The sequence below is a fragment of the Salvia hispanica genome, chromosome 1, assembly GCF_023119035.1.
Source record: "Salvia hispanica cultivar TCC Black 2014 chromosome 1, UniMelb_Shisp_WGS_1.0, whole genome shotgun sequence".
Lineage (NCBI taxonomy): Eukaryota > Viridiplantae > Streptophyta > Magnoliopsida > Lamiales > Lamiaceae > Salvia > Salvia hispanica.
In genome coordinates this window covers 39,646,219-39,660,969 of record NC_062965.1, presented here as the reverse complement: position 1 = coordinate 39,660,969, position 14,751 = coordinate 39,646,219, and the positions used below count along the sequence as shown (strand labels likewise).

At 41.8% G+C, this 14,751-nt stretch overlaps 1 protein-coding gene across 1 annotated transcript; it reads left to right on the top strand.

Annotated features, from left to right (window-relative positions):
- Window positions 1–2,157: 2,157 nt before the first annotated feature.
- Window positions 2,158–3,352, top strand: LOC125196369 (high mobility group nucleosome-binding domain-containing protein 5-like). The gene is made up of 2 exons (XM_048094863.1): window positions 2,158–2,523; window positions 2,651–3,352. Exons 1-2 carry the CDS (start codon window positions 2,158–2,160, stop codon window positions 3,350–3,352), a joined length of 1,068 nt encoding a protein of 355 aa, XP_047950820.1.
- Window positions 3,353–14,751: the final 11,399 nt, after the last annotated feature.

The following is a 14,751-nucleotide window of genomic DNA, read 5'->3' as shown; positions in this document are numbered from 1 at the left end:
AGAGATAAGAGAGGGACCGAGAATAGAGTGGCTGGCCATTTAAGCAGGATTACCCAAGGAGAAGATGAGGAAGCCGTACCCGATGCTTTTCCAGAAGAGCACTTGTATTACTTAGGGGGATCCTCTAGACCGATTAGATGGGTAGCAGTGTTAGCATTAACTGGGCCCGAGGAGTCAGAGCAACAGAAAGGCAAGCCGAATGACGAGCCTTGGTTCGCGGACCTGGCAAATTATTTAGTTATCGGAGAACTACCGTCCGCACAAGAAATCACTAGGGCCCAGAGGATGAAAATTAAAAGTGATTCCAAGTACTATTTTTGGGATGACCCATACCTCTGGAAGATGGGATCAGATCAAGTGATAAGAAGGTGTATTCCAGAGTGGGAGGAAAGAGACGTACTAAACCATTGCCATGCACTAGCGTGTGGTGGCCACTTCGGCCCAAGGAAAATTGCAAGGAAAGTTCTGGATAGCGGGTTCTACTGGCCTTCGCTGAATAGGGATGCTTATGAGTTCTGCCAAAATTGCAATAGGTGCCAACTGACCGGAGGAATTTCAATGAGAGATGAGATGCCGCAGACTCCTATAATAGTCTGCGAGATCTTTGATGTTTCGGGCATGGACTTTATGGGCCCATTTCCATCTTCATATGGAAATACGTATATATTGGTTGTTGTGGATTATGTGTCTAAATGGATAGAGGCCAAGGCTACAAGTTCAAACGACGCGAAGGAAGTTTCAAAGTTCCTAAAGGCCAATATATTCAACCGATATGGCGTGCCCCGAGCGATCATCTCAGACCATGGGACTCACTTCTGTAATAGGACGATTGAAGCACTGATGAGAAAATATGGAGTCCACCATCGGTTATCTACTCCGTATCATCCCCAGTCAAATGGGCAGGCTGAAATCTCAAATCGAGAGATCAAGAGCATCCTAGAGAAGACGGTGAATACCTCAAGGAAGGACTGGAACAAGCGTCTGGGTGATGCCCTCTGGGCCTATAGAACCGCTTACAAGACACCAATAGGAATGTCACCCTACAGATTGGTATTTGGAAAAATGTGCCACCTGCCCGTGGAGATAGAGCACAAAGCGTATTGGGCAGTCAAGGAAATGAATATGAAGGCTCATGCCTGTGAGGAAGAGAGGAAGATGCAACTGCAGGAGCTAGAGGAATTGAGGCTGGAGTCATATGATTCGGCCATGTGGTATAAGGAGAGGACCAAACTCTGGCACGACAAAAACCTTCGGGTCAAGGAGCTGCAGGTCGGGCAGAAAGTACTCCTTTTTCAGTCAAAGCTCAAGCTCATGCCTGGGAAGCTGAAGTCCAAGTGGATAGGGCCTTACACAATCGTTGGCATTCGAGCGCATGGAGCAGTGGAAATTCAAGGAGTCAATGCTAACTCTGTTCCTTTCCTTGTTAATGGTCATAGAGTGAAAGTGTTTAGGGATAGTTCGGAGTTGTGTGAAGTGGAAGAAATTCCACTCCACACACCTTCCACTATTGCCTAGTAAGCCATGTTTAAATATTCTTCGGGAATTACTGGGTCAGGTAGATAGGGTAAAATTTTCGATCAGCTGACTGGACCAGTTAATTCCCAAGAATATTTAAGCATTTAGGTGTAAATAACATGAATAATTTTTTTTATGAAAATACAAAAAAATATATATATACTTCTAAAACCCAAAAAGAATTTTGAAATTCTGAGCGTTTGAAGAAATGCACAAATTTGAAAAGCTTATCTCTTTGACCCCGACGTTCAGAAAAATTCGTTTTTTTACTAAGTGTTTAAGATTACCCGGTCAGAGGGAAGTGAGAAAAATCAGAGGGAAGTTTGAATTTTGAAATTCAAAAAGCTGGCGAGGCGTACGGTTGCTTGCGTCAGAGACGCGATCGTTCGCCTGCAGCCAATCATGATATTCCTTTTCTTATTTTTATTTTATTTTATTTTATTTTCCTTTTATTTTCCTTTTATTTTCCTTTTATTTTCTTTTTCCTAAAATAACTTCCCTAAAAACTAATTAACTTCCCTCACCTAAAATTATTTTCTCATAACTCCTAATTCCCAAACTTTTCTTTCTCTCTCTGCAGATCCGAGAACCATCAAACCCACCGCCATTAACCACCGCCGTAAAACACCGCCGTAGACGAAGATGCAGAGAAATCCGGCGTCACGCTCAACCCGAGGGAAGAACCCGCCGAAGGAAAAAACCAAAAAGAAGGCAACAGAGGCGGCGAGTTCGACTCCCGCGGCCGAGAAAACACCCACGCCGCCACCGGAAGAAAACCCCACTCCGCCCGAAGTTCCACCACAACCCGTGCCGACCGAAGTTCAACCACAACAGGACATCGGCCAAGACCGCCCCGCCGCCGAAATTATCCCCACCGAGGCAAAATCCGACGACGAAGATCTAGACGAAGAGGAGGTCATACAAGAATTCATGAAGAAATATGGAAAGAAGCCGAAGGCGAGCAAGTTCTTCGCCAAGATGTCGGAGGCATGCCGGAAACAAGAGGAGGTAATTCCTGCCCTAACCCCACTTACAATTCCACCAAGGCCCAAAACCTTAATCGAAACACCCACTGCACAAGCCTTACCCACACACTCAGAAAACCCCCAAATTCTACCCGAAACCCTAACCCAAGAGACGAACCCTCCACACACTATTCCTCAAACTGAAACTGAGCCCACATGCCGAACCCTCTGTAAATATAGAAGAAACTGATGCTGAGGAGGGTGATAGGATGGATATGGAGGAATCAAAGAGAGAGGAGGGAGGGGGTAGTCTAGGTGAGCAAGAAGAAACATCGGATGTAGAGGCCGCTAGGTCAGGGGACGAAGGGGAAAAAGAGGAGGGTATAGATGGTGGGGAGAATGATGGAACAAAGGAAGTCAATCAAGAAGAAACTGGGGATGTAAGTGAGTCAGAGGGGCAGGATGTAGAGGAAACTGTGGATGGTAGGCAGGGTAGTGAGGGCAGCGTAGGTGAAGAAGGTGAAGCAATTGATGACGAGAAGGTTGAAAAAGATGGTGGGGAAGTCGACGAGGAGGTTGCTGAGAAGGAGATAGAGGAAAGAAAGGAAGTTCATGAGGAGGACGTTGAGAAGGAAGAGGAACGAGACGGCAGTGGAAAAGATGCCGAGAAAGAGTGTGAAGAGATAGAGACTGGCATCGTCATGGTAGACGATATAACTACCGATGACCAAGGGACCCCAACTGATGAGAGGCTGACTAGGAGGCAATCCCGTTGTAATAGGAAGCAAGAGGATGAGGCAGAGGCAGGCAGGCCCAAGCGCCTGAGGCTGGAGGACACAGAGGAGGCAGGGGATGATATCCCCTTGGTCTAGGAGACTGTGGCAGCCGAAAAGGAAATCTCTCCGGAGGCTATGGAGACGAGATACGAGGCGGAAAGGAAAAGGAAGGGGAAGCATACTGCTAAGCCCCAACAGAAGAATTCTCGCCACGCGAACACCACTGTGGTGATTAGCGAGCCGGAGGCGATCCGTGTGCCGTTTGCCCATCCAACTGAAGAGGAGGAGGCTAAGATACCAGCCATGGAGGAGAGCCCTTTCGAAACAATGGAGGTCCTAGTGACCAAGAGGTTGTTGGAAGCCATGGTCCAGTTTGAGGACCCAAAGCTGCAGAAGGCATGTGATGGCCGAGCCATGAATGGGAAGTCGGTAAAATCCGAAAAGAAGCTGTGCCTCTCGGACCTGGAGGAAATGGGAGTGGAGAAGAAGTTCGTCTCCTACTTCAAAAGCATCGGGTTTGAGTGGCTTCTCAACCACAACAACGCGGAGGTACCAGTGGCTCTGGCGAAGGAGTTCTTCACGTCCTTCAAGTTTAAACAATCTACAGATCTCGATGCAGACACAATCTCTTTCAGGATGTTCAACGAGGAGATGGAGATGAGTATAAGGGAGTGGTCGTTGAGACTGGGACTACTGACACCCGAGGAGGAGGAAGAAGGAGCGTTGAACGGGAGAGAGATCGGCGCACCTAAGTATACAGCAGGCTTCGATGTTGAGGAGGCCTGGAGGATGGTTGCCCACAAGAAGGTGGCCAAGTTCAAGACAAGCATATCGAAGGGGATACACATCACTGACCCTGTACTCCGATTGGCACAAGTATATATCGGGTACAATATCTTGGGTCAAGTGGGTGCAACCCTCACTACTCCAGAGCTGTATTTCATGTGGTGCATGCTGAACAACGTGAAGGTCCACCTCGGGTACTGGACTGCCTATGCATGCCAGAGAGTCAGAACTCACTCCGACCGCCATCTCTACACGTGCAACTTGCTGGGAGCATATCTCCAGAGGAATGTGTCAATGAAGATAGCCAACTCGGTCACCAACCTGCCAATGTGTAGCGACCCAGGATACTTCGATCTCCCGTTCTTCTTCAACAAGGGATTGACGATAATGAAGGATGGCGTGCTGAGATTTTACGAAGTAAGGAAAGCTGATGGAGTGAAGATAAAGACCGAGAAGGCGGATGAAGAAGGTGATGAGAAAGTGGCAAGTGAAGGGTGGCAGACAAGGATGGAAGAAACGATGTTGAAGCTGGGAGCAAATACGGTGCAACAACAGGAGATCTTGCTGAAGCTGCACCAGGAGGCGGTAACTCAGAGGGAGATGATGGCCGCGCAAGCTGACAAGATGGCCCAGGCCGTGGAGACAATGATGAAAATGGTCACCGTGGTTGACCAGAAGATCCTCCGGGCCCAGCAGCAGCGCATGCCTCCGAAGTTGCCCACAGAATCTAGGCAGCTGACCCCAGGAGTCACCCCAGAGAAGCCAGCCTCCGGCGCCCAGGGAATGCCACCAGAGAAGAAGAGGAAGGACAGTGAGACCACCACCAGTGTACCAGTGAAGAAGGATACCCCTAGGCTAGGGGAACAGAGGGCCAAGAAGGATGATGAACCAAAGCCCAGCCAGAAGAAAGTGAAGAATTGACCCCCCACCCCCATAACCAAGTAATTTTAAATTTCAGTTTTTTTTTTTTTTATATCTTTTTATGTTTTAGTTCTTTTTACAAAGCATGCCCATTTTTATGTGTCTGTGAATATTTGTGTTATCTTTTTATACATATGTGTTAGCTATGTTCTCCCACTTAGCCCGATGCTCAGTCTAAGTGAGAAGTTTATTTTTTTTTATATAGCATGCTTTGGTGTCTGTTTAATTGTGTATCTTCTCCCACTTAGCCCGATTCTCGGTCTAAGTGTGAGAAGTTTGTTTTTATATAATATGTGTTTTGTGAGTCTGTTAAGTGTCGCACTAACTTAACCCTGTTTTCCACTTCACCAAAAAAAAATGCTTGGGGACAAGCATGGTGAAGTGGGAGGGGGGAGGGAGTTAGTGCAAGTTAGTGTCAAGTATATGTGTCTGTTTACTAGGTCTAGGAGTTAGTAGTAGTCGTTTAGTAGGAAATTCTGTGTTCTGTGTTTATGCATAACTGGTAAATAGAAAGCAAAAGCCCCTTAGTGAGAGTAATTGAAGAGAGAATGCATGTCAACTTTGATGCCCTTTTCCTTAATAAATCAAAATCGGTTTGGATGAAGTAAGGACGATAGAATATGCCTCGACTAATCTAGTTGTGAAACCCTCCATAAAAGTGAGTTATAAGCCTTAAACACTTCATACTAACACAAAATGAGAGGGCTGCCACTTGATGCTTAGGAAGAGAACTTAGAAGGAGAAAATTTTTGGTGATAGAAGTAACCTCTCGGGCCTAGGGGAAGGGTACTGGAGGTATAAGCTGGACGAAGTCCAGGGTCTAAAAAGGAGGAATAAACTGAACGCAGGGGTCCAGATAAAAAAAAAATAAAAAAAATGGAGGTATAAGCTGGACGAAGTCCAGGGAGGAATAAGCTGGACGAAGTCCAGAGAGGAAAGGAGAAAAAAAATTATAATAAGAGCTAAGACAGGGGAACTCTCTGACCCGAGGCATCAGTGGTATAGCACTATAAGAGCGAACGATCCTAACATCCCTGGTGAGGAATGAGTGATCTAGCGAATCCAACTGTTAGTAAAGGTAGAGGCTATCTTGACAAACTGATAAGCCGATTAGATAGAAGAAGGGAAGGGGAATATTCGGAGACTGTAGATTCTTAGATTGACCTCAATCTTGTGGGGATGGCTGCTAGAAAATAAACCAGTTTATGCATTTATGTGTTTATGTGTGTTTTTATCTGTTTTCTTTGTCTAAGTCCTTTAGCGTCTAGGTCTAGTAATTTGAGTCTTTTTCTTTGTTAGTAGAGTCGGTTAAGGGGAAACCATGCATTGAAACTTGCCTTATTCCTTTTTTTTGTCTTTATACTTGAGGACAAGTATGGTTTAAGTGTGAGCAGTTTGATAAGGCTCGTTTCATGCATCGGTTTAGGGTTAAAATTCTGTGCATTTGGGGCGCTAATGTGCGTTTATGAGTTCAGGTGCGTAGTAAATCTGCCGGACCTAGGAGTTGCTTTGTTACCTGACCTGGCAGATGCAAAAGAGGTGGAATTGAAGTAAAAATCAGACGTCGTCGTTCGGACCTGGGAGAATCAAAAGTTGGCGACAGGAGAGCAGAATGGAGCAAGAGCAGATTATTTTAAAGAGTCTTACTCAAGGGCAAGAGCGTCAAATCACCAGAGGATACCCTAGGGATCAGAGCCTCACATATATAAGGAGCTCAACCTTGAAGAACAAGAGAGACCGTGAACAGCCACTTCTACACTTTCCTAGCTGCGCACTTCAAATTTTCATTTCGTCTGCTGCGCACTTGGATATGGAGGATTCTGGCCACCGTGGTTCTCATCATCGTTGTTATTTTGCTGTGTAACACCGCCTTGTGAAGGCGAAGAAACAATCTTATTTGCTTACGTTTAGTACTTGTTGTTTTTTTTAAATTCGCAACTCTAGTTTCTGACTTTGATCTGCTGGATTCAGACTTATTTCGAGTTATTATGTAAGTTTATGTTTACTTTTGGTTGGATATCGCTGAGTTTATGTTTATTTCTTGCTTTTAGCTTTCGTTCTTGTTTATTATTGGATGTTTGGAGCTGAAATATGTTGGTTTGTTGATGGAGGCTGGGGATTTGCGTATGAAGATGTTTGGATCTGTTGAATCGTGGTGTTTTTGAGTTGGAATTTCGCGTATTTGGTGTTTGATGTTTACGTTGTGCATGATCATGGCTGTTTACTTTCTGTTTCTGCTTCTTTTAGGTCCAATAGCGTAGATCTGTTCGTTTAGGCTTTAATTTCTCATTTTAAGTCTAGATCTAAAGTTTGCTCTGTTTTCATAGTGTTTAAAACTTTGTTTTATCTGCTATTCTCGTTTGATTCCCGAAGAAGATGAAGTTGTTGGTAGTTAGAACCAGATCTGCTTTATGTCAGTACTTTTCGCATGCACTTTACTTTTTCTGCATATCCTCCAGACCCTGTCAGTACGATCTGCTTTGTCTCTTTTACTTTTCTGCATGCTTTTCCAGACCCTATTAGTTTAAGGAAACTTGTCTTGCTTTTCACTTTATGCTTGTCTGTCCAAATTAGGAAAGTCTTTCTAGTTAAGTTTACTCCAGCTGTTTTAGAACATTAAAATATCTCAGTTTCTCTAAGTCGTGTATGTTCTGTACGTTCCCAGTTCTTAGACCCAGTAGGTAGAGTAAAGTTTTTCTATCTCTCAGACCCAGTAGTTTTAAGTTCTCGACCCACAGAAATTGCGTGGCAGCAGCCAACCCCCTTTCCCCAAAACATTCTCAAATGTAGTTTCGTAACACCTTCTTCCTCGTGGGATCGATCCTTTACTTCCCTGTGCTAAGTTGTAGTATAGTGGGTTGAGGTTTTTGTAGGAATAGAGTGCATCCAACGACCCCTTTCTGATAGTTTCATGATCTTCTAGCCTCTGAAGTCTAGTCGAATCCTCTTGACCTGTTAGATCGAGTGATATCACATATAGCACAAACCTGCACTGCACTTCTAGATCCTGTCAGTAGGCATCTCGCGCCTTATAAAATTATGCAACAAGAAACATGCCATTATCAAACGTATCTACGTTTTGATCGGATAGTAAGAGGGACAACGGAGGATGCCCACCGCATCTTCAACACGGCAAAATTATGCAACAAGAAACACGCCATTACCAAACGTATCTGCGTTTTGATCGGATAGTAAGAGGCACAACGAAGGATGCCCCATCGCATCTTCAACACGGCAAACGCACGCTCGATGACATTCCTAACTTTGGTGTGACGCATGTTAAATAGCTCTTTCGAGTTCTGAGGGGCAGAGTTACCCGGACCCCATTCTTTCAAGTGATAGTGTACACCCTTGTACGGGGTCAAAAACCCATTGCTATTTGCGTATCTATTGTCACATAGATAATAACTACCTGCGAGGATTACATTGTTTAGTTAACACTTGTAGGGGCCGCTGGCATATACTCGCAATCTTAGGCATTGAAGGATGTATTAACCAACCTTGGGGGACCTTTAGCCCTTGTTCTTATGTTACAGCATCGTGTAACACTCGTGAATCACCGGCCGATCCTTCCCACAAATTGCATATTCGTATCGCAAACCACCAGTGTATTAGTTGCAATTTGTCTCTTGCGTGTTCGGTACCGTGGCTTGTCCGTACTGCTAACCAAAACGTTTGTATGTGTACCGTCAAGTGCCCTGAGACAGCTCTAGTACACCAATGCAAACAATTCTTAGTTGGTGACATGGTCAATAAACAGAAAAAACTTCAGCCAATACGCCTACGCTACCAAGCACACAACCTACCTTAAACCACTTCCAACGGTAGTCCAAACAATCAATTGCTACCGGTGTCGGTTTGGACAACAACCCATACAAACTCTGTACATCGGGTAAAACCTTATTGACGTAATGCGACATAGTGGATCCCGATCTCCAAAACTGGAACTTCACAACACGATTTTTGTGATGATGAGTGAAGGGTTTCTTTTTAGGTTTTTCTCTCGGTCAACGTATGTAATTTGGAGTGTATCCAACTGATCAGGAAGAGATTCCCGACCCAGCTGAGTCGTTGGTACGACAACCGGGACCTGGCTTCAAACAAGTTTCCTCAACCCACTTCTACTGATTAGTATAGTGGAGGTAAGGGTCGAATCCCACAAGGATGGACACGTTTGGATAACTGCGGTGACTTTCCTGGGTGTTTTTGGTTAGCTACCACGCTTGGGTTGAGATTTTACCTAGGCAAGAAATAAAGGTGGTACTCTACTGACTAGTAGGTGTGAAAATAACAGGCATGTGGTGGTGTTCGTGGAAATAGGGGACAAGGTGTCTCAGAGGCATATGAAAAGTAGACAGTTACTAAAAGAGGAAATTTAGACAACAAGGTATATCTGGTGGCTGGGTGGCTCTCTGACAGGTCTGGACAGTACAACTGAAAAGTAGGGAACAAAAGCAAAAGTAACTTAAAAGTAAAGTGGTCCAAACTAAAGTTGATTTTGACGTTTTCTTCTTCACCAAGTATTAACAAAAATCAGATGAACACAAACACCATAACTAAACTCAGATTCATAACCTCAAACTCAAGATCTATTGATTAAAATGCTCAAACTTAAAATAAACGGTGAAACTGCAATTTTACTTCTACTGACTAACATGCAAGGTGGTGATCACAGCGCAGAACAGAAACTCATGCACGAAAATTAGACTGAAACATAACTACAACCTCAGATCCACAACTTCAGATAAGAAGACACTTAGAAATTAAAAGCAACGACTAGATCTAACTTTCCTAGGCAGAATGAAGCAAACTCGAACCCAAGCGACATACGAAATAAAAACTTCATAACTTAAACGTTGGATCTTCACAAAGTACTTCAAAAGGCAACAACGATGAGTGTTTGCAACAAAACCAACGACGAAAACAAGTAACGATTAAACTAGAAAGCAAAATAACGATTGTTTGCCACTCCGGGCGATGATACTGCTATACTACTACGACAAACTGGCTGGAACGGTGGATTGATGACTTCTCCGGCAGACTCTTGGACGTCAAGTGACCATGGCTGTGGCGAGGAACGAGAGATTGGACAATGCTGAAGGACTGATCTTCTAGAGAGAATTCTACTAAGTGTGTTTTTTGAACCGAGAACTTAGAACTCCTAACCGAACTCTAAGGAACCAACCCCTTCTCTCTCTCCAAGTGGCTTCTTTTATAGGGAGGCTTGCCCTCGCTTTTAGGGTAGACTTCCTTCACGTTGTGACTTTTCTGCCCTTGTTAATGATCATCCCAGCTATCCTTCTTCTCCATGTCGAGCCTTTTCTCTGGCATACATCCTGGTCAGTATTGCACCCTTCTGGCGCCCTTTTCACTTGCGTCACCTGAATCGTCTCCTACTGACTTGGATCCCTTAATCCTGCACACTTGAGCAACTGTTTTGCAGATAATACATGCATTTCACGACGTACTGACCAGTAACCAAGGCTTAGAATACGACTTATCAATGAGCCAACACGCTGATGAACATCGCCACTTGTTCTTCAACACCTATAGATTTCCCGGTGATCAACCCGCAACGGTTGGACAACACGCGGCAAAGACGGCCGAATGTATTCCGGTCCATCCTTAAATTAGCTAAGCAATGCATAGGAATTTTGTTAATGACACTATAGCGCCGAGCGTTCTCTATAACCGCTCGTCTCTTACGCCGACTCTTCCATGACAAATACCTATGGACTAGGGTCGTGGTTTCAAATCGAAGCATATGAACCAAATCTTCTGACATCAAGAAGATCCGTTGGTAGGATATACCGACGTTTCTCATCCATGGCAACAACAAAATCACATAAACATTTACAAAAAAAAAATCGCAATTTTTGGACTGAATATTCAGACAGACAGTAAAGTTCGAAATTAGATGCAGAGTAGTCTAACCTTTCAACCGGTAGTTCTTCTCAACTGCAGGTGTTTCCGGCGACTTCGGCAGATGACAGAGGACTTCAGGTGGTCAGTAATTGCAACCCACACACAACAAAAAAGTAAAAAACACTAGCGATTGCCAAAATCACGGTCTCAAAATACGAATCGGCATCTTGAATTCACAGGAAGCGTCGGAGACGAGGTTGTACCTGCTTATTTTCGTCTCGGCCACCCAATGCTTTGTTTGCCCTAGTTTGGAATGAAGTGGGTAGAGTGAGAAAGAAGCTAGAGAGGCAGCAGATGAAATGAGAGCGACAGTAAGGTAGGGGGAATTCGAAATTTTCGGGGATAAAGACGTAAATTTGCATTCAATTCCGTGTTACTGTAGCGGGCTAGAAATCAATTATTGCCTTCCGCCCGTGTTTTTAAATATGAGAAAACGACTCACAACAGTGCAGACCCTTTTTTTAAGAACGGGCCATGCGGTTATTACGGAGGAACACTGAATGCCTCTAGTAGCCCGATATGGACCAGATTCCTTAGAATGATGTGTAAAGTTAGTATTGGTTTAAAACTTTCTCTTTTAGAATTAGTCTAATTTTGGTGCACAACCCAAAATGGTAAAACTTATAAATTTTTTGTGGACGGAGGGAGTATTAATATAGAATGCAAATTAATTAAATAGTATAAAAAAGTTATCAAATTAACAAGCGTGTTGGCTAGCCCAAAAGTAAATGTGTAAGATTAGGTCTGAAAATTTTCTTATCTAATAAAGTTTTATCACAATTAACATGCAATTAGAATAAAAGTATAAAACTGATAATAAATCCGATGAACTAATCTGATTGACATGACTAGATACAATTGAGAAATTTCAATAAAATAAAGATATTGGTGAAATTGATCTATAATTAAGTTACAAAATAAAATACTAGTAATAAATTATTAACAAATTAAATAACCTAAAGCAATTAGAAAAGAAAATAAAAGAACATTAAATATAAACAAATATAAAAATCAGTCAAAATCAGAAAATAAGTGGCCCGTTTAATTATTATAGGCCATGCACAACGCAATCCCTTCATCATGTTCTAAGACGGAGATTGGACATGGGACATTGTTGCAAGTGTTCCTTCACCCATCTATTCCTCGCAGAACAGGACCTACGTTGGTACATGGGGGATCCTTGGAACCCCCAGCTATTTTTTATATAGCTATATATTATATATTCATACTACAGTTTACAAATCATTACTTAGCGCAGATGGTTTGGAATGGGATTTTGTTTATATTTCTATTTAAGTAAATGTTGTTCTTTAAAATTTAAGAATTAAAAAATGTTTGCCCCATAAAAATACATATATATTATATAATATTGATAAATTTAATTTTGAAGTTATATTTTCATTTTTAAAGTATAAATTCTTCAATTATTTTTATACCGACACTATCACTATATGTATCTTTAATTTTGTATTGTTCATTTTCAAATTATTTATTTCTCATTATCCATCTTTATCTCAACTATGTATTGTTCACGCTAATTGTTTTTGTCGTAGTTGACACTAATAAAATGCAACAATTGTTAGTAATAATTTGGAACCCCCAGCCCTAAAATAATGCGTCTGCTACAGATTCCTCGGACGAGTAATGTGAGGGGGAGTTGTCCCTCCATGTGCCCCAAACCTTCTCCACCAACGACGATGAACGTGAAGCCTATTCGCGGGCATGCGAGTCAGCGAGTGAACTTCATAAAATATTTTAATTCAAAATTGAACCATTTAATTCAAATATATTCGTTATTCAACGAAAATCTCTTTTAATTTGTTATACGAAGATACCCTAGCTCGCCAAGCTCTAGCAATGCAACCAACCCCACAGACCAAGCCACAAGCAACTCTAACAATATCTAACCAATCACATTTGAAAAAATATTAGTCCATAAATTTGGAATATGTATTTTTTTCACTTACAATAAGATGTAATTTTAGAGCTTATTACATTATTGTCTAATTTTCACTAAAATGGAGTACTACCTCCGTCTAAAAGATAGTTATTAGAATTGGAAAATCAAAATGTATAGTTTAGGATTAATTAGTTTGTTTAGCTTTTGTTTTTCAGCCTATACAAGACATCTCATTGTATTTTGTAGAGCTACCAATTAATAAAAATGTAGTCATTAAAGTTTTTCTCTCTCTTTTCTCTTCCCTCTCACATCTAGGGTTTCTGTAAAATTCATCCTCCTTCAATGGAGCTTCTCCCTTCGTCCAATTCTTCAATTCTAACATGGTATCAGTGAAAATCTTCCGCATATCACTCTTATCTCCCGATCTATTTCTTTTTTTGTTCATGATGAACAATCGTGGTGATTTGTTGCCGGAGAGTTCTCCGATCGACTGACCGCCGGCGAAAAAGTGTTTGTTCTTCTCTCAGTTTTTCAGTTTTCTCTCATCAATCTCTGTTTTTTTCATTTCATTTTTAAATCGGTTGTTTTGAATCTCACTGATCTGATTTTTTTTTTCTCATTGAATTTTCTCCGATCTCACCGATCTCAAATCGGTTCTCTCTGATTTCACTCTGTTCTCACCGATCTAAATCGGTTCTCTCTGATTTCACCGATAGAAATCGGTTCTCTCTTTTCTCACATGTTGAAATTGTTGGAATCGAGGTTCGGTCAATGAAATTTGACGGATCTTTCAAGTGACGAAATATTTAATTTTGATAAAATTAAATAATTTAAAATCGATCTACGCTCCGAGTAGATGGTTGTGGTATATTCATTTACTCTAAACCGATTCCCGGTGAGTGAGAAATAATATATCAAAGAATGTAACGATATATGGGGATATATAATTAATTAATTAAATAATTAATTAATTTTGGACACGTAGATAAAAACAATGTGGCAATTGAGCATAAAGAGAAAGCTCCGTAGAATGCATGCACATTGATTGGGTTGTCCAGATACATTTCTGGAATGAACAACTACGTGAGAGGTGTCTAAATACATTCGTGCAGGTTCATGCTCCATGGTTGACGTGTGTAACGTCCGTAACGGCTAGTAACCCCCCGCGGTTACAATCTAGCCATCATGACACACAGTGTTGACTCCATCAATTCAAATGAGTGGGCTTGGCCTATAAATAGGCATGCATACTCTTGCATTCTAGACACCAATTCATTCACAAGCATTCATAAGCTCTCTCCCTCTCTTGCATTGTTCTTCTGTCGAAGCTTTGCCCTCACCTCCATTGTAATTTCGTTTCAGTTTAGTTTCCTATATTCTTTCTTTTGGGTTGTATTACGCCCGGCTAGTGTTTATCTCTTGTAATCCAGAAATCCCCAACAGAAATAGGATCATATGAATCTGAAATATCAAATTTGTTCTCTCTTTTTCTCACAGATTGAAATAGGATTCTATGAATCTGAAATATCAATTCTGTTTCTCAATTTTAATCTCCGATTGAATTCGATTTTCTCTGTTCTCAATGATTGAAATAGGATTCTATGAATCTGAAATATCAATCTCAATCTCTTCTCTTCCTTGTTTCCGTTTTTTTCTTTCTTTTGTTACAGTTTCATCTTTAATCTGCATTCTCTTCAAAATCTGCAATATCTCAATCTCTTTGCTCTAGTCTTTTTTCTCATTGTATTTTGATGCTCCTGATCTATTGTGAGTGAGATGGAGGTGAATAACAAGAAGTTGTTATTGAATAATATCACACCCTTCCGTGAGGATGCCGATACCTTTTTCAAGTCTGGTTTGTGGTAGTTCCTTCAACAGAAAATAAAAAATGTATAGCTTAGGATTAATTAGTTTGTTTAGCATTAGAAATGGGTCACTCACCCCTTAAAAGGCCTTATAAGTG

Coding starts and splice junctions, on each gene's coding strand:
- LOC125196369 (XM_048094863.1), top strand. CDS start 2,158: ATGCAGAGAAATCCGGCGTCACGCTCAACCCGAGGGAAGAACCCGCCG. Junction 2,524..2,650: donor CATGCCGGAAACAAGAGGAG/GTAATTCCTGCC, acceptor CCCTAACCCAAG/AGACGAACCCTCCACACACT.